The following is a 25,026-nucleotide window of genomic DNA, read 5'->3' as shown; positions in this document are numbered from 1 at the left end:
TTATGTTATTCCTATAGGTAGAGAGGGGCTCTTCCCTAAAGGAGGTGCAACTTTATAGTCAGATCACATAAAGAAGAAATTTTCAAGTCCATGACCTCCCATCTGAAACCTTCAGGATTAGAGTATTTTTAGCATCAGAATTCATAAATAAAAAAAGAACACATGCAGATTCTGTACGTTTTTAACACCAGAGCCTGTGATACACCAAATTATTAAATAATATTTGCATAATAAAACATGAGTATCCACACTATGTGGGATAAATAAAGGTCATTAGTGGCCTTCAATCAGTTCAGGTCAGGTTTTGATGCCAAATCAGTTTGTTCCACCTTCCAGATAAAACCTTTAGTTTCAAGAGGTTCTTAGTTTTCCTTTCTGTGTTTTAGGGATTATCGATCTGTGGGTCTGGAAAGCCTGGTTTAAAATGGAAGATGCAAACTCTTGTCTCTTAATAGCCCTTTCCTCTTGACTAACTTGCGGAGAAGAAAGATTACCAGGTTATTTTCTAGCAGAGAGGCAAAACACTGAGGAAAATAGGGTGGAGTCTGTGATGCCTGAATCTTGAATCAGAACTAATTTCCTGTCACTTTGATTTTGTTTGCTTTCGTTAATGTTTAACCCCATAATGACGTCATGGTCTCATCTCCTAAGAAGATTTAAAGCAAAAATTTTCCTCTCTTCAGGTACACTGCAATGAAACATTAAAGCCTACTCATTTCTAGCATTTTACTATATATTAGTGATTATTAAGAAGGTGACTCTCAGGACAGGATTTGAGATAATAGGATAAACTGTATCTTCCTTCCTGGTGATTCTTCTTCCATTTCCATCCTAGAGAATTTTGGTTTGACTGTATTAGACTGGGCAGTGGTCCTTTTATATTGCTATCACTTACCTTCATAATATACTTTAAACCCATGAGCGCTAACTGCAAAATCACTGGTCAAACGTAGTGAGAACACGGATTTGGTACTTGTCACTGGCGGTGGCAGATGGAATCCTGTTAACCTAAAAACATAAATGGAATTAATAGTTAGTGTTATAGAGATTTTACCTAATAGAGTTGAAAGAGCATTAAAAGTCCTTTTATCAAATCCCCAAGCTTTGTATGGTAGGTGTGTATGTGTGTGGATAGGTGGGTGTGTGTCTAAGGGTTTATAAAGGATTTTATGACGTGGATTGAAAATCACTCATCAAAAACAATTACTGTAGGTATATTTAAATATACAGTTATTTGCATACATATGAATGTATATAACTATTTTTCCTATCTATTACATATATCATCTCTATGAAAATACTGATTAATTTAGACTTTGGGAAGTAAGTTGTGAGAGTATGTGTTTTTAGGTGTCTTTTGCTCCTGACTTTAACAACTGAGTATTCAGAAGATATTTTGTCAAATAAATAATTTTCCTGATAGTTTAGAATATATTTACACAGTGGGAACTATTTATTAAAATTTAGTATTAAAAGAAGAGATGTGATCTAAATATGAAATCTTGAAACTGAAAAGTCTACAAATGATGTCATTTTTTTTTATTAGATCCAAACTTTCAATAAGTTCTATAAAGTTTAGCAGTTGCAGATTACTTTTGGGTTATATTGCATTTCTTTAAAGATTTTATATATTGGTTTTACAGAGAGAAACTGAGGGAGAAGAGAGAGCGAGCATAGGTGGGAGGAGGGGCAGAGGAGAAGCAGACTCCCCACTGATCAGGGAGCCAAATGTGGGCTCCAGTCCCAAGACCCCAGGATCATGACCTGAGCCAAAAGCAGATGCTTAACTGACTCAGCCACCCAGGCACCCCTATAATGCATATTTTTATAAAACAAATATTTGTCTGATATTTTGACCATAATTTATTACATATTTTGTAAATAACAGTGCTATAGTTACAAGCTTGATTATACAATTGATCTACAATTGTCTAAAGTAGAAAAGAGAAATAAAAATTAAAAAAAAAACACATACACAGGATATAATTTTTCTTTTTTTTTTTTTTAAGATTTTATTTATTTATTTAACAGAGAGAGAGATCACAAGTAGGCAGAGAGGCAGGCAGAGAGAGAGGGGGAAGCAGGCTCCCTGTTGAGCAGAGAGCCCTATGTGGGGCTTGATCCCAGGACCCCGGGATCATGACCTGAGCCGAAGGCAGAGGCTTTAACCCACTGAGCCACCCAGGTGCCCCTAATTTTTCTAAAACTAATGAAAATACATATTTTTAATTTTTTGTGTAAATTGCCTTGTATGTTATTTATTTTCCCATTTTATTATTTATATAAGAATAATAATTAGTAATTTTATACAATGGAATTATACTACCTTTTATATACTTGTTATTTTTGCCCAACATTGTACATGTAGAACTAATCTACATTGAAATTACCATATATTTCAGTGCTAGATAGTAATAATTCTCATTTGTCTCAGGTGTGTTTATTCTCTAAAAATTATTAAGAATCCCCAAAAGGATTTGAGGGCAAGATTTATTAATATTTACCCTATTTAAATTAAAACTGAGAACAGTTTTTTACATATGTGCATTTATGACTTAAAAAATAACCAGGATAAAAAAATAACCAGGATAAGCATATTGCATGTTGACAAATCATATTTTAATTCAAAATAATTACCTTCTCCAAAACAAAAATGACAAGAATGTATTGTATTCTATTTTTGGAAATCTACTTATATCTGGTCTATTATCAGAAATCAGTTGGATTCTCATATCTACTTCTTTATTCAATATCTTACAATATGTTACTTTGGTTGATGGGTATGAAGAACTCTGTCTTCACATATGTAGTTGGAAAAGGGAAAAGAATTCTAATAGATTTTGCAGATTAGTGAGTACTCTTCTTTGATACTGCCCAAAACTTTACAGGTTAGTGCAATGTTGAATTCAAAATATGTCAATTAATTTTTATACTCTGTGACTTTAAAATTCATTGTTTCACCTTGTTTTTATAATGGGTCCTTTTTACCCATGCATTTTTTAACATGTATTAGTAATTTGGAATATATTGGCTCACTGAGTTAGGTCTTACAAATGTTGACACATTTTATTATAAAGTATCAAAAAATCACGTTTATTTTTATTGGTACCAATCTCATTGGAATAATCTTTAAATTTGGGGAAGCTCTAAAACTTACAGTAATGGATTGAAGTTTTCCAAAATTCTAGTTTTTTACTTGGAAACTCAGATTTCACTATAGACCACAAATCCTGTTAGTTGTTTTCCCTTGAAGTAACAGTTCAGGTTCAGTGTGTGTGTGTGTGTGTGTGTGTGTGTGTGTGTCAGAAAAAATGTATAACAAGTACCCAAGTTTGTCTAAGTATAGTTTATGTTGGTCACTCGAGTAAAAAGACTGTTCTATGAAAAAGTGGCCAGTTCAGCTGACAACTTCAGTTATGCAACCGTTTTTCCTTGGAACAACAATCATGTTTTGGTAGGCATAAGAAGGTTTTTTTGTTTTTGTTTTTGTTTTTTTAATTTTTTGCATTTCTTTCAATTTGTTACATAGGTCATTTAAAAGAGGGGTATTATAGAGTAGACATTTAATGAAATAATTATAGCTTCAACAAGAATGTTCTTAAGTACAATTCTTTTTTCCACACTGAAAGTGTGTGGTGGTAAAGAAAACAATGACTAATGACTATTTGTACAGTTTGAGGTCACTAATTGCGATGTTTTCATGCACCAGCAATTTTACCCACCATTACTTCTGTACCATGAGGGCACATGTGAACACAGTGAAAACAGTGTGAATAATGTCTCAGTATTATTATGGGAACAGTTTTGATCTTGTGGACCCCCTAAAAATGTCTCAGGACTTCAAGCATCCATGTATCACATATTGAGAACCCATGCTATATAGGAATCTATTGCAATACACACACCACCCTAAATTTATATGTTCTACTGTTGATGGACATTCGAGTTGTTTATAATTTGCAAAAGTTCTTGAAAAAGTTCACTTGTGCACACTTATCTGGCAGTTCCTCTAGGGTTTATAAACATTTAAAGCTTTAAATTTTCTTCTTTTTGCTGCGTAAGCTACATGATTTCCTATTTGGCTCATGGTCAGAGTATCCCCTAACTTATAAACCTATGAGTTGCTTTAGCTATCTCTTCTTACCAATATATTTCTCATTTACATTGCAATTAGATAACATTTTCTGTATGAATTTAATCCTTTGAAATTATTGACATTTGCTTTATGGGTCCAGTATTGTAATTTTTTTTTCTCATGTGCCTAGTTTTCTTATAAAGAAAAGCCTATTGTTTTTCTATTTCTAATCCAAATTACCACAAATTTAATACCCATTATTAATTATCTCATATTTACATGGGTCTTGGTAGAGTGTAGCTCAGCTGGTTCTCTGCTTTGAGCCTCATGAAGCTGAAATCACGGTGTTAGCTGAGCTGCATTGCTTCTAGAACCTTGGGAGCAGAATTTGCTTTCACTTCCAAATTTATCAGGCTGTTGTCAGAATTAAATTCCATGCAGTTGTAGGAGTAAGGTCCTGTTTCCTTGCTGGCTGTTGACTTGAGGTCATTCTTAGGTTTTGGAGATTGCTTGCATTTCTCGGTTTGAGACCTTCCTTCATCCTTCAAGTCAGCAAGAGTAGTCCAAGTTCTCATTCTGTAATTCTCTTTGGTCTTTCCCTCTACCTCATCCTTCTGCTGCTGCCTCTTCTGCCTCCAGATGGAGAGAGTTCTCAACTTTTACATGCTCATGTAATTAAATTGTGTTCAAATTGATAATTCAGATATCTTCTATTATAACATCTGTCTCAATTCCATTTGCCAAGTTATTTTTGCCATGTGATATATTCACAAGTTCTTAGAGAACCATAATTCTGAGATCATTCTGGCTCCTGTAATGGGTATTTATCACTGGCTAGGAATAGCGTTCAATATATCTTTTAAACAAGTTTGTTAATCATGTTCCAGTGTTCTCTGTGCTGACTATATTTTTAAAATCTGATCTCCTAGTTACTGAAAGTGATATGCTAAAATCTCACAAGAGTATTGTAGATTTTTATAATTTTCCTTGTAGTTATGTCCATTTTAAAATATACTTGGGGGCTACATTAATAGATGCATACAAGTTTAATTCTTTTTTTTAAATATTTTATTAATTTATTTGACAGAGAGAGTGAGATCACAAGTAGGCAGAGAGGCAGGCAGAAAGAGAGGGAGAATCGGGCTTCTTGCTGAGCAGAGAGCCTTATGCGGGGCTCGATCCCAGGACCCTGAGATCATGACCTGAGCCGAAGGCAGTGGCTTAACCCCCTGAGCCACCCAGGCGCCCCTACAAGTTTAATTCTTATATTGCCTGGCAAATTGAACATTCTATTCTTTATGAAGTGCTACTATATTTTGTTTCCTTTGGTGGGGGCTGTGCCCAGGGAGAGGAAGAGAGAATTGCTTAAGCAGGTTCCATGTCCAGCACAGAGCTTGATGCGGGGCTCGATCTCACAACCCTGAGATCATGACCTGAGCCACAATCAGGAGTCAGATGCTTAACTGACTAAGCCACCCAGGCACCCCTAATCTATATCTAATAATGATTTGATTTTAAACTTTATCTTATTTGGCAGTAATAAATCTAAAACTTAATTCATTAGAATTAGTCTAGAACATCTTTTAACTTTCAACCTTTTGGTATCCTTATTTTTTAAAATATGTCACTTATGACCAGAATATACTAGGATATATTTTTATATATATAAAACATTATACTTATATAAATTAATTATATAATGTTTTTTTAAATTTATGTTCAATATGTTCAATAAACTATGAGTTACACTCAATAGACTACAGTGTAGTGTAAACACAGTTTTTAAAAAATATTTTATTTATTTATTTTGCAGAGAAAGAGAACATACAAGCGGGGGACAGCAGAGAGAGAGGGAGAAGCAGGCTCTCTGCTGAGTAGGGATCCCAGTATGGGGCTCAATCCCAGAATCCTGGGATCATGACCTGAGCCAAAGGCAGATGCTTAAGGAACTGAGCCATCCAGGTGCCCCTTTTATATGCACAGCTTTTATATGCACTGGGAAACCAACAAACAAAAAAAAAGGATTGACTTGCTTTACAGCAATGTTCACTTTATTGCAGTGTTTTATAACTAAACCTTCAATGTTTCTAAGGTATGTTTTTTCTTTGTAACGCTTCATTTATATTTTAATATGTATGTGTGTTTATCTATTAAGCATCATTCTTCTCTTTCGGACACTAACCTTTGTGAAGTCCTTGGAACTCACTAGTTTATGATCAGTGCTTTCATGCAGTACATATCATGTAAGAGGGCCCTTAATAAATAAAAAATAAAAAAAAATTTTTTAAAGATTTTATTTATTTGACAGACAGAGATCACAAGTAGGCAGAAAGGCAGGCAGAGAGAGAGGAGGAAGCAGGCTCCCTGCCGAGCAGAGAGCCCAGTGCGAGGCTCGATCCCAGGACTCTGGGATCATGACCTGAGCTGAACGCAGAGGCTTTAACCCACTGAGCCACCCAGGTGCCCCGAATAGCTGTTAATTTAATGAATTAGGGTAGGTGGAAGGAGAACATGAATGCTTCAGAACACTTTCTTTTTCAAACAGTGTAACAGTGTTCTCAAGAATCGTAAGAATGTAAGGGCACCTCAATTGTTAAGAAAATTCCGATAGTCTATATAGAAACTCCTCTTTAGAATGACTTAGTTTTCACCGTAATATTAACCTCAAAAGTTAAAGGAAGATCATATATCTTATGCACTTATATTTGAAGTATGTTTCAGGATATAACTATATAGTTTTAAAACTTATTTTTCATGTAAAACTAGTATGATTTTTATTTTAATATGAATTACCAATTATAATATTTAAATATACATGTATTGCTCTTAAACTTAACATGTTTTTTAGGTAATCTAAAACCATAATATTTTATGGATAAGCATGATCTTTTCCCATAGAATAATTTGTACTGATTTGGGTACTTGTGAATTTTGGTGTTTTGCTATGTTTATTGGTAAATTAATAAATTATCATTTATATTTCCTCATATTGATATATGATAAAATTGCATAGTGAATGACATTTAATATTCCTTTGAAAAGACTACTAGAGTGTAACTCTATTTTCTCTGACTTATAGCTGAAGAAATCACAGTTCAGAAATGATCAGTAAATAGTTTAAAATTATACTGCTGGTAGGCAGTGAAACAAAGATACAAAACCATAACTTCTAGTTCCAATCTATTTCTTTTCCCATGATGATTTTTCCCATAAGGAAAGTGATTTTTTCATGAGGGCAGGATGCATATTTAATTTATCTTTGTTTCCCCACAATGCCCATATAAATTTCTTAACAGATATTTGGAAAAGATAAGAACATAATTTTACTCATATGATGGCTTTATGTAGTTGAAACTGGTAAAAACTGTGTTACAGTTTTAAAGTCATTAAATTAAGCACCAGGAAAGTAGTGTGGAACCACCATCTGTACTTGCTGGTGCATTTATAGCAAATATCACTAGTAGTTAGCAAAGAAATTTCCCTAGTGGGTAAGCTAAGTAATATTGGTCAACAAATATCAGGGGAAAATCCTTGAATCGTGCAATGTAAATTTCCTTCAGATATCATTTCTTTAATAAGAGTTAAAAATTGAGGAAAATTGGCTGAGGGTTGAAATGTATTAATTTTAAGTAGTGACTTTGTTTTATGTGATCACAATAATCAACATTTTCTTTCACCATAAATGTAGCATATAAATGCATGTGAGCTCAGATTAAAGGATAAGCATTACCTCTTAAGACACTTAGCTTCATGAAATATTCATAGCATTTCCTTTTCTTTTCACATTTCACTGTCATCTGGTGAGTATTTGTCATGGACCAGGGCTAGTTAGATTATGGCCATTTTTTCATTTCATTTTTAGATTCTCTCATGTGACAGAATGGCAGATATGTTGGTTATTTTTGTATTACAATTAATAGTTTCCAATTTGTAGCCTCTATTCTCCCTTCCCACTAATCACATATATGCCTCAATTATATTTTAGCATTTTATTATTTACTAGACAAAACATTTCTCAGAGGCTGTTGTATGTTTTAAAAACCACGCACTTCAGATGAGTGATCCTGTTACATCTCATGGCCCCTTTTAGATGAAAGCATTCTTTAAGCATTTCCTCTTATAAAAATTCAGGGCATGGATGATGTTTAACACTGTAATGAGTAACTGGTTTTAGGGAGAATTAAGTAACGAACTTATAACTTTGTATCAATGACTAATATGAAAAATACTAAAATAATTATTTGGTAATTAATGTAAAATTGAAATTTAAATTAAAGAAAGTAATTTATAATGCCAGTGGGTATGCTCTTTAAATAAGAGGCTGTTTATTTAAGAATTTCAAAAAAAATAATGGCAATTAATAGGCCATTTTACAGTTTAATGTAATGGAAACCCTTAAAACATCAAGGTTGGTAGATAAGAGTGATACCTGTCTCATTACATAAATAAGTTTATCAGTTTTAACAGTGAGATGTTATTTCTAACATTTTAAACCTCTGTGTGTGTGTGTGCTTGCGTTTAATGTCCCTATTAGTCAATTACAGTATTTTAAACTTTCTATATCAAAGAATAAATGTGAAAAACATATCTTTAAGTTAAAATGCTGTTAGGATATTACCGCTTATAATGAGATTGTGTGGAAACAGACATGGGGATTGGAAAAAGACAAAGAAAAGGAGATAAGCTTTATTTTAAAACAAAAAATGGTAACATTACCCCAAATCCCAGGAATTTGTGATGGTTAAATAAGAGAATTCATATGGAATGGCCTGGTATATTTTCTGGAATCTAAGAAAAGCCACTGTTAGTTTCATTAGCACTATGACTCAAAATCCACTGCCCTTTCATTTGCATTCGGTGTCATAATATGGCTAAGATAAATTATATTATAACATCAGCATTATCATGGTGATTTCTCATTACTCACAGTCAGAAATTTGGTATGAATTATCTTACAATTTTACTTTGGTTATACAGTTCTTAAAAATGGTCCAGGTGATATACAGGGAATTCTTTGCTGAAGTGAACTGTTAATCTGTTTAATTTCAAAATGAATGGGAAAACCACAGGAACAAATAGATATTTAAAGTAATGACTGTTCTGTGAGATTAAATCATGCATATCCTATTGATATTGGGGTACATGAAGCACAGCACAATAATTCATGGTTATGTCAAGATGTCACTAATTATAATATCAAAGGAAAAGATGGCTGTGGCAATATTTGAATAATTATATCATCTGTTAAGAATAAATGAGCTGCAACTTCTCTCAAATAAAACATTTCTCTCAAATAAAAAAAGATTCCTGAAAAAGGCATCTTGTGTGAAAAAGGCAAATTCACAATGTTAGGAACATGTGCCTAGGTATAGATCGAGATACGGAAATGAGTATAGGTACTGATATACATATGGATATGGTAGGGATTGGGGTAGATACGGATATGACTATGAATACATTAAAGATAGCTAGAAAGGTAGTTGACTAGTATTCATTTCCACTCTTTTATATTCTTTCCACTGTATCGAAGTACTTATAAATCTTGGAATTATGCTAGCCAGAATACATCTCTTGCCAACATCGTTCTCTATTAGATTTTGCCACTTCCATAAGATTTGGAATGTGAATTAAAAGTGTAATTATGTCTTGGCAGGTAGGTGCATGGGCTTTAGCAGGTGTTAGAGGTGAGATTTTTCTGTCACCTTACCAGAATTCTTCTTGAAAGCAGTTGTTTTGATGTTACAAACAATTGAGCTCATCAGTGAGGTTTTCCTACAGTTTCTCCAAATGTCTGATTTCCTGAAAGCTAGTGAATGTTCTCCATAACCTTCATTCCTCAACCTTAAATTCATTATTCTTGTTATTAAGTATTTTCTTTTTTGTTATTATTTTCTTGCTTTAAGTATTTCAGGTTTTTTCCCCTTATTTTCTTAACCTAAGATGCACAGATATTATAAAACCACTATTCCAAGGAGAAAACTTTTTCTTCCCTCAAAAACGTAGTCTGAGAATGTCATCAATTCACTGCCTAGAATTACTCCATTTATATAAAACTCATTCTTACACCAGTTGGAATGGCTAAAATTAATAAGACAGGGAACAACAAATGTTGGCAAAGATGTAGAGAAAGGGGAACCCTCTTATAGCATTGGTGGGAATGCAAGCTGGTATAGCCACTCTGGAAAACAGTATGGAAGTTCCTCAGGACATTAAAAATAAAGTTACCCTATGACCCAGCTTTGGCACCACTGGGTACTTACTGAAAATATACTGATGTACTGAAACAAAGGGGCACCTGTACCCCAATGTTCATAGCAGCAGTGTCCACAAGAGCCAAACTGTGGAAGGAGCTGAGATATCCTTCAGCGGATGAATGCATAAAGAAGATGTGGTTCATGTATACAATGGAGTATTACTCAGCCATCAGAAGGACGAATACCTACCATTTGCATCAACATGGATGGAACTGGAGGGGGTTATGCTCAATGAAATAAGTCAGTCAGAGAAATTCAATTATCATATGGTTTCACTCATATGTGGAACATAAAGAATAGTGCAGAGGGCGATAGGGGTTGGGGGGGAACTGAATGGGAAGAAATCAGAGAGGGAGACAAACCATGAGAAACTGGACTCTGGGAAACAAACTGAGGGCTGAGGAAAGAGGTGGGAGGGGGATGGGGTAAATGGGTGATGGGCATTAAAGAGGGCATGTGATATGATGAGCACTGGGTGTTATACTGAACTGATGAATCATTGAACATTATATCAAAAACTAATGATGTGCTGTGCCTTGGTTAATTGAATTTCAATTTAAAAAATCTGAAATTAAAATAATAAAAACAATAATAACATAAACTCATTTTTTCCAGTGACTTTGGAGTTTCTTCTTCAGGATCAACATTTTATCCAGGACCTAGGCAATAAATTACTAGAAACTTTCTTCAAAATTCAGCATTTTCAATTTTGTCCTATCTTGTGCAAATATTGCCAAACTTTTATAATGTCCTTTCTTTCTGATTTTATTTTATTTTACTTTATTTTGTTTCATTTTTTGGTTCATTAAACTGTTTCTCTTTAAAGCTATAAATGACCGTAATTCCAAAGACAGTGTAGTTGAACCACTGAAAACACTTGGAGTACAGTGCAGTTATGGTGGGCAGTTAATGATTGCCACATACTTCAATCTATTTTACAGTATCCCCACCTTGCATAATCACCTGCAATTGTTAATGAATGTGTTATTTCCAAATTTGGGGCTTTAAGAAGTGTTGAATTTATGACGGTAAGCTTGGATTCTAGAGTATACAATTGGAAAACACACGTTCTATTGCTTCTCAGCAATTTGAGCTAGGCACTGTGCTAAATGCTATTTTTACCGTTAATATCTTTGTGATAAACCTATCCATTCCTCATCTAATTAGCATAAAGATATTAAATGATAACTCTGGTGCTGGACTTCCTGGAGTAAACCTCAGTGTTGCCATTTGTTTTTGTGTGACATTGGGCAGGTTACTTCTCTCCCCATTTGTCTTCTCACTGACAAAATGTTAATGAATATAGTTCTACCCCTAAAGTTTTTGTCAGTTTTAAATAAGTTAATACAAGTACATCACTTGGAATAATATCTGGCATTTAGGAGGTATTTGCTACTATTGCTGTTCACTCCTGATAATAGATGTGAGAATTAGAAAGTTCTTTCATAACCAATCAGAATTTTTTTCCTGTAGCACCCAATTATTGGTCCTTACAATAGACTTGGATTATGTGGCTGAGTGTAATTCTTCAAGTGTATTGTATTATGCTCTTCTAAGTTGGGTTTTTCCCCCCTCCAAGTTTAGTATTCTTAGGGCTTTTATTTTGGGTAGTAAATTAGTAAAGACCAAGTATATGCTGTAAATTAGTGAAGACCAATTATATGCTGTTTGCTTAAGGTAAATGTAAGGCAGAACTATGAACAAGAAAGAGATGAGAACATTTATTATATCCACAATCATTCATAAATCTTTCCAATTAGGAAGAAGGAAGGAGAGAAAAAGAAGCGAGAGGAAGAGATGGGATAAGACCATATGTGTCTTCAGAAATATGTAATTCTTGACATTGAGTGAAGTGATCCTCCCCCCATACCTGCTACCTTTTTTGTGGTACATTCCAAAGACCTCTAATAGGCAGGATTATACATACCTTATCATATGAATTTTACTGTATTTCTTACAGTCCTCTACATTCACTATTTTTTTAAAAAGGCTCTACAAATATATTTTGTATTTTTCCATATTGACAATTGTTTGATTCACTTACCCAATACACATAGATAAGAGTTTAACTCAAAGTTAATGGCTCATTCTGTTTCCCAGAAAGATATTATTGATTATCTCTCAGTTTAGCAAAACACAAAATTATATGACATATTATTTGTCTATAAAATATGGGTGTAATAGAAGTATGGTATTTTGTTTGCCCATTTTTTCCAGACACTGAAGCATTTGTTCTTAAAAGAGAAATGACCACACAGTTAACCAATGCCCCTACAGGGATATATAATATAGAAATATGTGTCCTATATTCTTTTTTTTTAAAGATTTTGTTTATTTATTTGACAGAGATCACAGGTAGGCAGAGAGGCAGGCAGAGAGAGAGGAGGAAGCAGGCTTCCTGCAGAGCAGAGAGCCCAATGTGGGGCTGGATCCCAGGACACTGGGATCATGACCTGAGCTGAAGGCAGAGGCTTTAACCCACTGAGCCACCCAGGCGTCCCTGTGTTCTATATTCTTTTTTGATATAGTCCAATGATGACAACAAATTAAAATTTTATTTAACCTAAAATGATTATAGAAAAAACTTTGAGATTCTATACTACTCACCAGTTTTATGCAGTTAGATACAGCATTAAATTGTACGCAAAGTAAATAAAGCATTGCAGTTGGAGAGTTTTTTCTTTTTTTTTTAAGATTTTATTTATTTGACAGACAGAGATCACAAGTAGGCACAGAGGTAGTTAGAGAGAGAGGAAGGGAGCCTGATGTGGGGCTCGATCCCAGGACCCTGGGATCATGCATGACCTGAGCCAAAGGCAGAGGCTTTAACCCACTGAGCCACCCAGGTGCCCCTGTAGTTGGGGGGGTTTAAATAAAGCTTTATGGGTAATGATTAAAGATGTTTTGATAAAGATACTATACAATTTAACCTAGATATTCTAAAACTTAGAAAACTAGGGGCTCTTTTTCAGAACGGTTTCTGTTTTTAAATTAGTATTTTGGGGGCGCCTGGGTGGCTCAGTTGTTAAGCGTTTGCCTTTGGCTCAGGTCATGATCCCAGAGTCCAGGGATAGAGCTCCGCATCAGGTTCCCTGGTCAGCGGGAAGCCTGCTTCTCCCTCTCCCACTCCCCCTGCATGTGTTCCCTCTCTCGCTCGGTCTCTCTTTGTCAAATAAATAAATAAAATATTTTTAAAAAATGAAAAAATAAAAAAAAATTAGTATTTTGTTTTCAAAAGTATCAAATAGAAGCAATTGAGAATATAACAGAGTATAGTGTACATAAACATTAATTTTACCCATTGTGTTCAATATCACTTTCTTATAAATTTTCACAACTGTCTTTGAGATGATTATCTCTCTCTCTCTCTCTCTCTCTCTATATATATATATATATACATATATACACACAACTGGTGAATGACATAGCCTTTTGAAAACTTTCTATAATGATTTTAGGCTAAATAAAATTATAATCTGTCTTCATTGGAATACATCATAAAGAAAATATTAATATGAGATTGCACTGACATAGAACATATATGCAGTCATTTCTCTACCTAATTAATTAGTGTATTTGGACATAATTTATGAACTAATTAAGTGTTATCAAAAAATAACTTCATGTCAAATGTAAAATCATTCAGTCCATTAATCAGTTATTTTAAAATAATCATAATTCAGACCTAAACACTTTGAATCAGACAAATGTTTAAAATTAAACATTAAATTATGTCTATATTGTTATGGACTGTTTTACTGTATATAAGGTATTTTTTAATCACTCTTTTACAGTATCAAAACAATTGTAAAATTTTATACTTCATAACACTGAAGATGATTACATTAGCAAATATAATCAGAAAATGGTATAAATATTGTTTTATTTTAGAAATAACATGTTTATGTGTCTTGATGTTCCATGTTCAATATCCTAGGCACTCTTAATTAAACTCTACATTCAACATGGACCTTGAACTTACAACCCCATGATCAAGAGTTGAATGCTCTACCAACTCAGCCCAATATCCTGGGCCTTCCTGAATGATATTTACTAACATGAAAAATAACAATTAATGATATTTTAATAAACTAACAAATATATATAATTTAGTTGTAATAAAAATGGAAACATGACTTGAAATTGCACTAGATATGCCCCTATGTCTCCTGTCTACCTCTTTTAAGCATACAAGTGTCCTGTAGCATGTGTTTTTTTTCTGTTATCAATAAGTTAATAGTACAATATTAAAATTGATTACAACAAAGTAACACCAGAATATTTCAGTCATTTAACATTTCCTTGATAATTATGAGAGGAACTCACTGGGACAGTTGAAGTTTTTTATTTTTAACATTAATTGAAAGAGACTGAGAATCACATTCTTTTTTTTTTAAGATTTATTCATTTGGGACTTCTGGGTGGCTCTGTTGCTTAAGCATCTGCTGTCAGCTTAGGTCATGATCTCAGGGTCCTGGGACTGAGTACCGAATCAGGCTCCTTGATGGCAGGGAGAGTGCTTTTCCCTCTGCCTGTCACTGTCCGTGCTTGTGCGTGCTCTCTCTCACTGCCTCTCCCTCTGACAAATAAATAAATAAATAATCTTTAAAGACTTATTTATTTTAGAGAGAGTAAGCTCAGCAAGCACAAGTGGGAAGGGGAGGCAGAGAGAGAGAATCTCAAGCAGACTCCCTGCTGAGTGGGGAACCTCATGTGGGGTAGATCCCACAACCCATGAAATCATGACTTGAGCCAAAATCATGAGTCTGAAGCTTAACTGACAGCCACTCAGGTGCCCCAGAGTCACATTCCTTTAAAGTTAATGAGGTTTCCATGTGAGAAGCTAAACTAAGGTAATCATTGATCCTACATGGAAAAAATAAAAATTATTTTTAGTTATTTCTATAGGGCTAATAGCCATATGTCTATAATTTTTGTTTATAATTTGGGTCTCTTTTGAGAACATTCTGTTAACAATTACACTGTGAAAATAAGCAAAAAATGGAACACAAGATCGTTCTGGGAGTTCAAGATACTTGTTCCCCTACTAACAGCCACCAAGGTATCAGATACTGTAAAATATAACAAAGAAATATGAGTCATTGTCTGTATCCAAAGTGGTATACCATCATCTGTAAAGTATGGGTTAGAGTCAAGGGAATACATTTTATTGAAATAACTATGTATTCTAGTATGAAAAATCTAAAGAAAATAAGATAAATACGAAGAGACAAGTGCCAAGACTATGTTTTAGTGGAAAAAAAAACATAAAAAGAAAAACAGGTCTTGCTTATTTACATCCCATTTCTCATGCTTCTACTTAGGTGACATAGATAAAGCTAGAATGATAGCATAATAATTGAGGCAAATATCTACTTAGGTTTAAGAATCGGCATTTAATCATATTTCATAAATGTTAATATATCCTAGGTATCAAATTCATAATGCTTACCTTAAAAAAGACTTTTTAAAATAATTATTACATTATAATACAAATATTCCTATTTCTTGAGGAAACCCATATTACTCTGGAATCTGGGTGTAACTTTATAGAATATCATGGGAATCATAGAAAATTTTCTCTCTTATATGAAGTAAGATGAGAAGAAAAGTAAAGTAATCAAATTTATAAGCTATTGGAGTCTTGAAATAGAAGACAATGGCAAGTATAATATTAAATAAACATGTCATAAAATAGTGCATTAAAAAAGTGCATAATTTATATTAATAATTCACCATGGTCTTATTTGAATGATGAGAAATTATTTGAGAAATAGTTAAATAATATAAATGTTCATCATTAGATCTAAAAAGATACAGATAAAACAGAAAACAAAAGTATATTTATCAACTCATTACTGGTAGAAACATTTAGAAATTAAATTCTGTGAAGACCAAACTATCTGTATATTTAAAACTGGATAATTATATTAGAAGTATAATCAATTATTTTCATTAGTCCTGTGGGATAGAGAAAGGAATGGACTTAATTTACACATTAAAGTATTTGCTGATTTTGTGCAGAATTTGGAATATTCTTATAAATATGACAAAAATATAACTTTGGGGATAGCATACGAGATGGCATGGTATTAAATTTCATACTTTTATTAATAATAGTCAGACAACCTTTAGACAGTTACACTGGGGATAATACTTGTGAAATTAACTAATGTATTAACAAAATAAGAAGGAATAACAAAATGAGAAGAAAGAGAAGTGGAAAAAGAAAGTGAAAAAGAGAGTGGATAGGAATGAAAAGAATACAAATGAAAAAAACATTCTTTTTATTGTAACAAAAAAGCTGTTCAAGTAGGCATTTTATTTGGAGTCCTTTTAAAAAATTCCTGGAAACACATTTTCTTTGTGATGGTCCAGCGAGCTTTATAATCATGATGCATTGTCACCCTAGCTGGGTACTTTTACATACATGTGGACAGAGATATGACTTCACTGTTTCTATGAAATAGTGCTCTGAATATTATAGCTTGGATCCTCTAATAGGTGCAACATTTTTGTCTCAGCAGCCTCTTACCTGATCTCTACACCTATGTAGAAATTAAATTAAACAAATAGATCATTTTCCATTTTATACTACCTTATTGATCATAAAATTAGTTCACTCTTAATATTATTTTTCTTGGGTAAAAATACATGTCTATATATGATGTGCTATACTCTTTGCAACAAAATTTATGTTTATGTAGTCTTAAATCAATTCTGAATACTGTTTTTCTCATTGTACTTCATGAACTATTAGATACATCTTGTTGCTATGTCTTAAATTAAATGTGATATCACCACATGTACATGCATGCCTAATTTAATTTTAGCTAACAAGAACAATTATATTACCTTAAAACATCAAATTAAACATGAATTCAAAATTAAAACATTTATATCAGCAAAATGCTTTATTTAGCTGCTTTTATGTCAAAATGCAGAACTACTTTAACCAATGAAATATTAAGTGCCCAGCTATTAAGTTTTCACTATTAATCAAGTGTTCACCATACATTATATCATTATTCCCATGACCTCTATGGCTGTATATGACTTTATTTTTATTATTCCATTTTAGAAATGGAGAAATGAAAGGAGTGCAAAGGGAAATGGTTGGTTAGAAGACACACTGTTAGTAAAATGGCAAAGCCAAAAGTGAAGGCCGTGTTCTTTTTGCTAGTCTATGGGGACTCTTGGTTAATTTGGTACATTTTTAAGAAGTTGATCATTTTTTCCAAATTATTCTGACAAGTTTATGTAAGCTCTTAACTTGAAAGTGAGTACTTAAAATTAGTCCATGTATCTGACAATTATAAGATCACCTTGTCCTGAGTAGCTTTGATGAGGTAACAAATCAAATTCAGTGATTATTAACAAAAATAGGATAAGAGGAAATATAGAAAGCTTATATTGACTATTACTTTAAGAAGCTTAGATGTGAAAGAAATATGAATTATAGTGATTGGGATTCACCTTGATAAAGAGCAATCCTTATTATAGACTTACAGAGGGAGAAAATGAAGTACTGGAAAATAATACAAGCATTATTATCCATAAAAACCAAGATTAAAAAAATATTATCACTAATGTTTATAGAAAATGTTTATGTGCCAGTTACTGAGTCAGTATTTTATACACTTAATTCACAACACATTGTGAAGACGACCTTTTTGTACTTTTATTTTCCATTAAATTTAGAGAAGTGGTTTGCTCTCCTTTTTTTTAGTGGAAGAATTAGAATTCAGCATAAGTCTGTCTGACTCTAAAATATATGTTGTTTCTACCACCACAATTTAAACATAAAGTGAAGATGAAGAGAGACATTTGAAATTTAAGATTGGAAGCAAAAAATACCTTCCTGTCAAAAGACATGAAGATGAAAATAACCCTTTTCAAAAAATCTAAAAGGAGGTTGAAAAGAGTTATATAAAATACAGTTAAAAGTATAATAATTAGATTAAATAGCTTAAAAATATATGTAAAAATAGACAATAGGAAACAAATACAATTTCCCCCAACTTCCAAATACAAGGTTCTCACTGCTAATATGATGGTGTTTATTAATAGTAAACGTGTTACTGGATTCTGGAAGGAATTTCCATGAAAAGAGCAATGGTATTGAAAAGGCAATTAGTTGCACATTAATAATGCTATCAGGTATAAAGAACACCAAAAAGTTAGTGGAGAGGAACTCTCTCTCCTTCTTTATTTCTTGGATAAAGAACATAAGATCTGTGCAAATCAGAAAACCACTCAACTTTATTTCCCACATGTCTCTTCAAAGAGTTGTCCTATCACAGAAGCCCTCTTTCTACATTCTATCACAGAAGCCCTCTTTCTACATTCTAGGAAAGACAAAAATCCCAGAAAACAGCTAGATAAGAAATTGGGCTTCTTGGTGCACACTGTACAAGAAATAAAGCATCTTATGAAGGGGAATAATAGGAAGAAATACGGTAGTGTCACTTTCTAATAAAATTAAACACAGTGCTGTTTATATTTGTCTTTCTATCCAATGATAAGAAAGGTATATCAATACTTAATAAGAACAAACAAAATATTTTATGTTAAAATATAATATTTGCATATTTTCAATTAAATTATGTTTTATTAAATTAATATGTTGAATTGAAGAGAAAAATTCTCATGTATCTATTGCTGACTTTAAGAAATTAATTACTACTGGGGCACCAGGGTGGCTTAGTCAGTTAATTGTCTGCCTTTGGCTCAGGTCATGATCTCAGGGTCCTGGGATTGAGCCCCACATCAGTCTCTGCTCAGCAGGGAGTCTGCTTCTCCCTCTCCTTCTGCCCCTCCCCCCTGCTCATGTGCTCTCTCTCTCTCTCTCTCTGTTTCAAATACATAAATAAAAGCTTTAAATAAACAAATTCATTACTACAAAGGTAGAGATGATACCCTATTAGATGTCATAACATATTGTAAAACTATAATATTTAAATCACTGTGGTATTAGTTTAAGAGTTAACAAACAGACCAGTGAAATAGAATAGAGTCTAGACACAATACCACACATAAATACCTACTTGATTTGCAATGAGCTGAGGTTCAGTAAAGATTTATTGCCTATATATGGATTAGAAGTATTTACTCACATAGAAAAAGTCAAGTATATACTCATGCAGAGTCAAGTATATACTCATATAGAAAAAAAAATGAGAACAACAGAAAACATAAACCTTGTTATTTACTTCACATCATACACAAAATCAATTCTCTATAGATTGTGTATCTAAATGTTAAAAGGCAATAATAACATATCAGGAAATATCTTGGTGACCTGGAATAAGCTAAGATTTTTAAATTAAAATACAAAAAGATTAGTAATAGAGAAAGTACTTAATAAATTACACTACATTGAGAACATCTTTCTTATTAAAAGATGTAATTAAAATGAAAAGTCAAAAGTCAAGGCACATAGTGATGAAACTCTTATCAAGAATATATATAGAATCCCTACAAATTGTTAACAAATGAATCAAAAAGCCCACAAAAAGGATGAGGACAGACTTGAGTAGCACATTATATAACAGGATACCCAAATGACCAAAAAGCATATAAAAAATGTTCAACTTTGTTAGTCAATAGGAAAATACAGATTAAAACCGGAATGCTAATGCTACTAAAAAGAGTAGATCAAATAAAAGTAAAATAGTAGACAATACCAAGTGTTGATAAGGATGTAGAACAATTAAACTTTCAAACACAGCTTGTGAGTAGTACAACTAATTTGGAAAAATGTTTTGGCAGTATTTTGGCAGTATTTCTGAAGAGCAAATTATGCATCTAGTTATATAACCAAGGGAAATGTTTAAACATGCTCATGAGTGGGAGATGAACCATGAGAGACTTTGGACTCTGGGAAACAAACTGAAGGTTCTAGAAGGGAGGGGGTGAGGGGATGGAGTAGATGGTGATGGGTATTAAGGAAGGTATGGATTTCATAGAGCGCTCGGTGTTATAAGCAAACAATGGATCTTGGAACACTACATCAAAAACTAATGATGACTGTATGGTGACTAACATAACATAATAAAAAAAATGAATAAGCATGTTCATGAGGGTACATGTATAATTATAGCAGCACTACTCACAATAACTCCAAACTGGTAACAACCAAAATATTCATCAATAGCAGAACAAATAAACTGACACACACTCATAAAATGTGAAACCATATGTCATTGAGAATAAACAAACTATAACTGCATACAATAATTTATTTGAATTTCACTAACGTTATATTGAACAAAAGAATCTGTAGGAAAAGATCACCTAATGCATCTTTTCATTTATTTACATTTAAAAACAAGCAAAATTAGTATCTGCTGTTACATGTCAGAGGAGTAGTTACCTTGAAGGTAAGGGAGGGCTTTTATGATTGGAAGGAGGCAACGTTTTTTTTTTTTTTGACCATAGTGTTAATGTCATGGATGTATTCCTTTGACATAATGCATCATATTCAAAACATGTAATTTGGGCTCTTATGTATATGTTCTTCAGTAAAACGTCTTAAAACATAACATGCAAATGAAAGTAAACACCAGAGGGGGGAAAATGTCATAATAAGGAAGGGAATATTTAGTGATTCTTTTTTTTTTTTTTTTCCTATCAGGAAAGGAGGTTCTAATTGGCTATGAAATGGAAGAAACACTTTTTGTTGAGGTTTATAGTACAAGAAGAAAACAGACATGCATGCGCGCGCATACGAGTGCGCGCACACACACACACATACATTAGCACATTAGATGAAAGTGCATGTTGGAATAAGTTCATAGAATATATTAAAGTTAACTAAGGGAACTGAAATGTGTGAAATTTGCCTAAACAATTTGATGCAATAGTAAATCAGGTGGGAAATATAAACTAGTTCAGTTAATCATGCCAAGAGAATATTAAGTTTAATCTGGACAGTTTAATAAAATTAAAGTATTATTTATTTGAACTTGGAGTATAGTTATAGTTATCTTTTACATATGCACTGGGAAAATATTATTGAATATTTATATCATATTGGTATTATATTAAGTATCAGAGATGTAAAGGCAAATATAGTCTCCCTTAACCACAAAGACTTCAGACCTATTTGAGACTAAGATTTTATTGTTTTAGTATCCATTTTTGTACATTCTTGGCATATAACTATTTTATTTTTAAACTATAGAATTTTTGTTATTAAAATGTATTATTGGGTCGCCTGGGTGGCTCAGTGGGTTAAAGCCTCTGCCTTCAGCTCAGGTCATGATCCCAGGGTCCTGGGATCGAGCCCCACATTGGGCTCTTTGCTCAGCAGGGAGCCTGCTTCCTCCTCTCTCTCTGCCTGCCTCTCTGCCTACTTGTGATCTCTGTCAAATAAATAAATAAAATCTTTAAAAAATAAAAGAAAATTTATTACTGCTTTTTGTAACATGTACTTGATCAACCTATAAAATTTTTGTTTCTCCTAAATTTTATAGAGAAATGTTAATTTTTGTCTAATCATAGCATGCAAAAATTTAGATGTGACAGGAAGCAGAAGTAGTAATATGTCACAAAATAAAATTGATTGATATATACAAAGTTGAATTTTTTAATCAGCAGGACTTGATACAACGTACAGTAACACATTAGCTACATCAACTAATAGAGAATAAGATGATTAATTAGAGGCTATAAAAATAAGACTAATACTATAATTAATATTTAGTTTTTAAATAGGGTAAGGAAAAGCAGGATGAAAAGAGTATAATTGGGTCAGCATTCAAAAATGAGAATTTAGGCTTTTACATGAAAATGTTTCCTGATTTTTCACTTGTTCTGGGTATTAATCCTACTAGGACTCTCTCAAAACATATTTTGACAATACTTAAGTATTTTAACCTAAATGAGGCTTTTTCTAGATTAAAAAGTTACAGATATAATAATACTGAGATTCACTTTATATTTTATAGGCACCTCAAATATAAATTTGTATGATCATTTTCAAAATATTTTCACTTTTGACCTAAAAATTGAGAATAAATAGATGGTACATCAGTTTCATAATCAGACTGGCTTTTAAGCTTCCAATCAGCAAGCATTTTTTTTTTAAGATTTATTTGTTTATTTATAAGAGAACAAACAGGTGAGTAAGGGGAAGGGGGTTGTTTCCTTCAGGGGGAGGGAGAGGGAGAGAATCCCAAGCAGTCTCCATGCTGAGTTGCAAAGCCCCACAGGAGGTTTGATCCCAGGACCCTGAGATCTTGACATGAGCCAAAACCAAGAAAGAGTATGATGTTTAACTGACTGAGCCATCTAGGTGCCTCCAATCAACAAGCATTTCATTGAGAGACTATTATGAGTTAATCAAAAACCTAGAAAGTACTCACCATCTAATGCAGTACCTCACTATTTTACATGCTCTTATCCCAGGACAGGGTAAGAAAACCTCAAGAGATCAAATGGTCTTTATGTACATCAGCTCCTCTGTGTATATGTGGATTAAAAGCAAGGGGAGATGCTGATGGAGGAGAGCCTAGAGGGACTGGGTTACATGTTAGGTTAAATCCAAGGGAAAGTTCAGAGATAAAAAATTCATAAAGCAGAATTCAAGGACTGGCTGTATTTAAGGGTTATAGAGAGGACAGTAAACAGAAGGAACTCAGTAGTAAGAAAACATTAAGAAGGAGAGATTCCCCTGGAGGAGATGTCTGCACACATGACTATATCAAAATGTTATGTCCATGAGTTGCTATTTATATTCAGCTTGTTGAGGGGAGATGGGAGTGAAAATAACACTTTTTTTCTACTGAATATCGCTTTAGTGAATGCATATAAATTGAAACACTGTCAGTCTATCAAAGGAAGAAAAAAAAGATTTCCTTTAGAAAAGGATTCATCTGACTTTCTGGAGACATCTCATTATTTTAAATCTGGAATATTTAATAGTTCTTTTTATAATAAAGACAGTATAAAACTAGAATTATTTTCTTTCCTGTTTTTGTTGCTTGTGCTTATTTTTAAAAAAATTGTAGAATAGTTATTTGTGTTAAGCTTCCCTAAAAAAAATGTATAAAATATGTGGCACTGGCTTGGCAGGTGAGTAATGGGTGTTGAGGAAATAAATATCACAGGCAAGAAATGTAAAGACTGATTTTAGGCAGTGGTACAGCATTTTGTAAAGCATTTTCTCTCCAGTGACTTTGTGGGTTTTTTTTTGTATTTTTTTAAAAGATTTTATTTGTTTATTTGACAGAGAGAGCGAGCGAGCAAGCACAAGCAGGGGGAAGGACAGGCAGAAGCAGAGGGAAAAGCAGACTCCCCACTGAGCAGTGAGTCAACAGGTGACTCTCAATCCCAGGATCATGACCTGAGCTGAAGGTAGACACTTAACCAATTGAGACACCCAGGAGTCCCAAGGGCTATGGTCTTAATCCATATTATAGATGGTAGAACTGTCTAATATGGAGGTGGCAAATGGAAAGGGAGGATAACATGTAAATTTCTAAAGGCAGACAATGTTCTCTTATATTCACTTTCTGGAATTTTAGACATTGCCTGCCTTTAGAAATATATTACAGTATATTTTCCCTTAAGATATACTACAATGTAGATATATATTATAAGAAAAAAAAGTTCAAGCAAGGTATGTCTGGCTTTTAAGCAGAAATCAAAGAGAAGAAAGTTGAGAGATACCAGCCTTCTCAAACAGGGACAGCCAACTTCTTCTAGACACAAATATTATTATTAAACAAGATTGAGAAAGGGTCAGAGAATGAGAAGCCTCAAAGTTATTAACAATAAGATTAAGAGTGCCATCCTCTCACAAAATTCTCATGTTTTCTATGACTTCAGAATAGCCACCAGTAATCTGAGAGAGAAAAAAAAAAAAAAGATGTGGGAAAAATTAAAAACGGTATTAGAATTATGTTTAGAAAAGAAAATCCAAGACTTTGCATATAGTTACTGACATATGAGACTCTAGGAAACAAAATGATCACAAGTTTACTGAATTAGTGTGAATTATATCACCAAATGCATTGAAAGCCAGGATAAAAACAGCTTTTGAGTGAGCTTTAATACAAGTTTGAACTAGCAGGAAGCTCTGCAGGCCATAAAAAAAGGCATGCTCCTAAACATCCACCTCAGACATGACCATGTAGGATAATCATTCCCATTCCTCTGAAATATGATTATTTCCCAACAAATAAATATAATATATATGTAAATATGCATATAATTAAAATAAATTAAAATAAATGTAAATATGCATATAATATAAAATGAAAGATTATATTCTTTTTTAAATGATTTTATTTATTTATTTTTTATTATTTATTTGACAGAGAGAGAGATCACAAGTAGGTTTAGCAGCAGGCAGAGAGAGGGGGAGAAGCAGGCTCCCTGCCGAGCAAGGAGCCCGATGCGGGGCTCGATCCCAGGACCCTGGATCATGACCTAAGCCAAAAGCAGAGGCTTAACCCACTGAGCCACCCAGGCACCCCCCCCTCTAGATTATATTCTGTTACAACTTTGCCCTAACAGTTCTTCATATACACAATAGTCTATCATTCTAGTTTCTATTTTATTTCTTCGCACTCTTTCCTGAACTCTTCTGCTTCAAACTGACTTTTTTTCACACTGCTAGAAAAAATAACTTTTATCCATTTTACTGTATGGTGACTAACATAATTTAAAAGAGAAAAAGGAAAAAAGAAA

At 33.2% G+C, this 25,026-nt stretch overlaps 1 protein-coding gene across 3 annotated transcripts in view; it reads right to left on the bottom strand.

Annotated features, from left to right (window-relative positions):
- Nucleotides 1-25,026, bottom strand: part of CSMD3 (CUB and Sushi multiple domains 3) — a gene marked incomplete at both ends in the record, with an annotated part of 1,233,164 nt that overhangs the window by 1,052,579 nt on the left and 155,559 nt on the right. For all 3 annotated transcript variants that reach the window (XM_080802411.1, XM_080802412.1, XM_080802413.1), the window contains one exon: nucleotides 896-1,008. In XM_080802411.1, the coding sequence (XP_080658537.1) occupies nucleotides 896-1,008 (113 nt within the window). The remainder of the gene's footprint in view (nucleotides 1-895; nucleotides 1,009-25,026) is intronic.

This window comes from Martes martes (genome assembly GCF_963455335.1).
Source record: "Martes martes genome assembly, chromosome: 4".
In the NCBI taxonomy this organism is placed as follows: domain Eukaryota; kingdom Metazoa; phylum Chordata; class Mammalia; order Carnivora; family Mustelidae; genus Martes; species Martes martes.
Note: the sequence above shows the minus strand (reverse complement) of the source record. Positions and strands in the feature narration are given on the sequence as shown.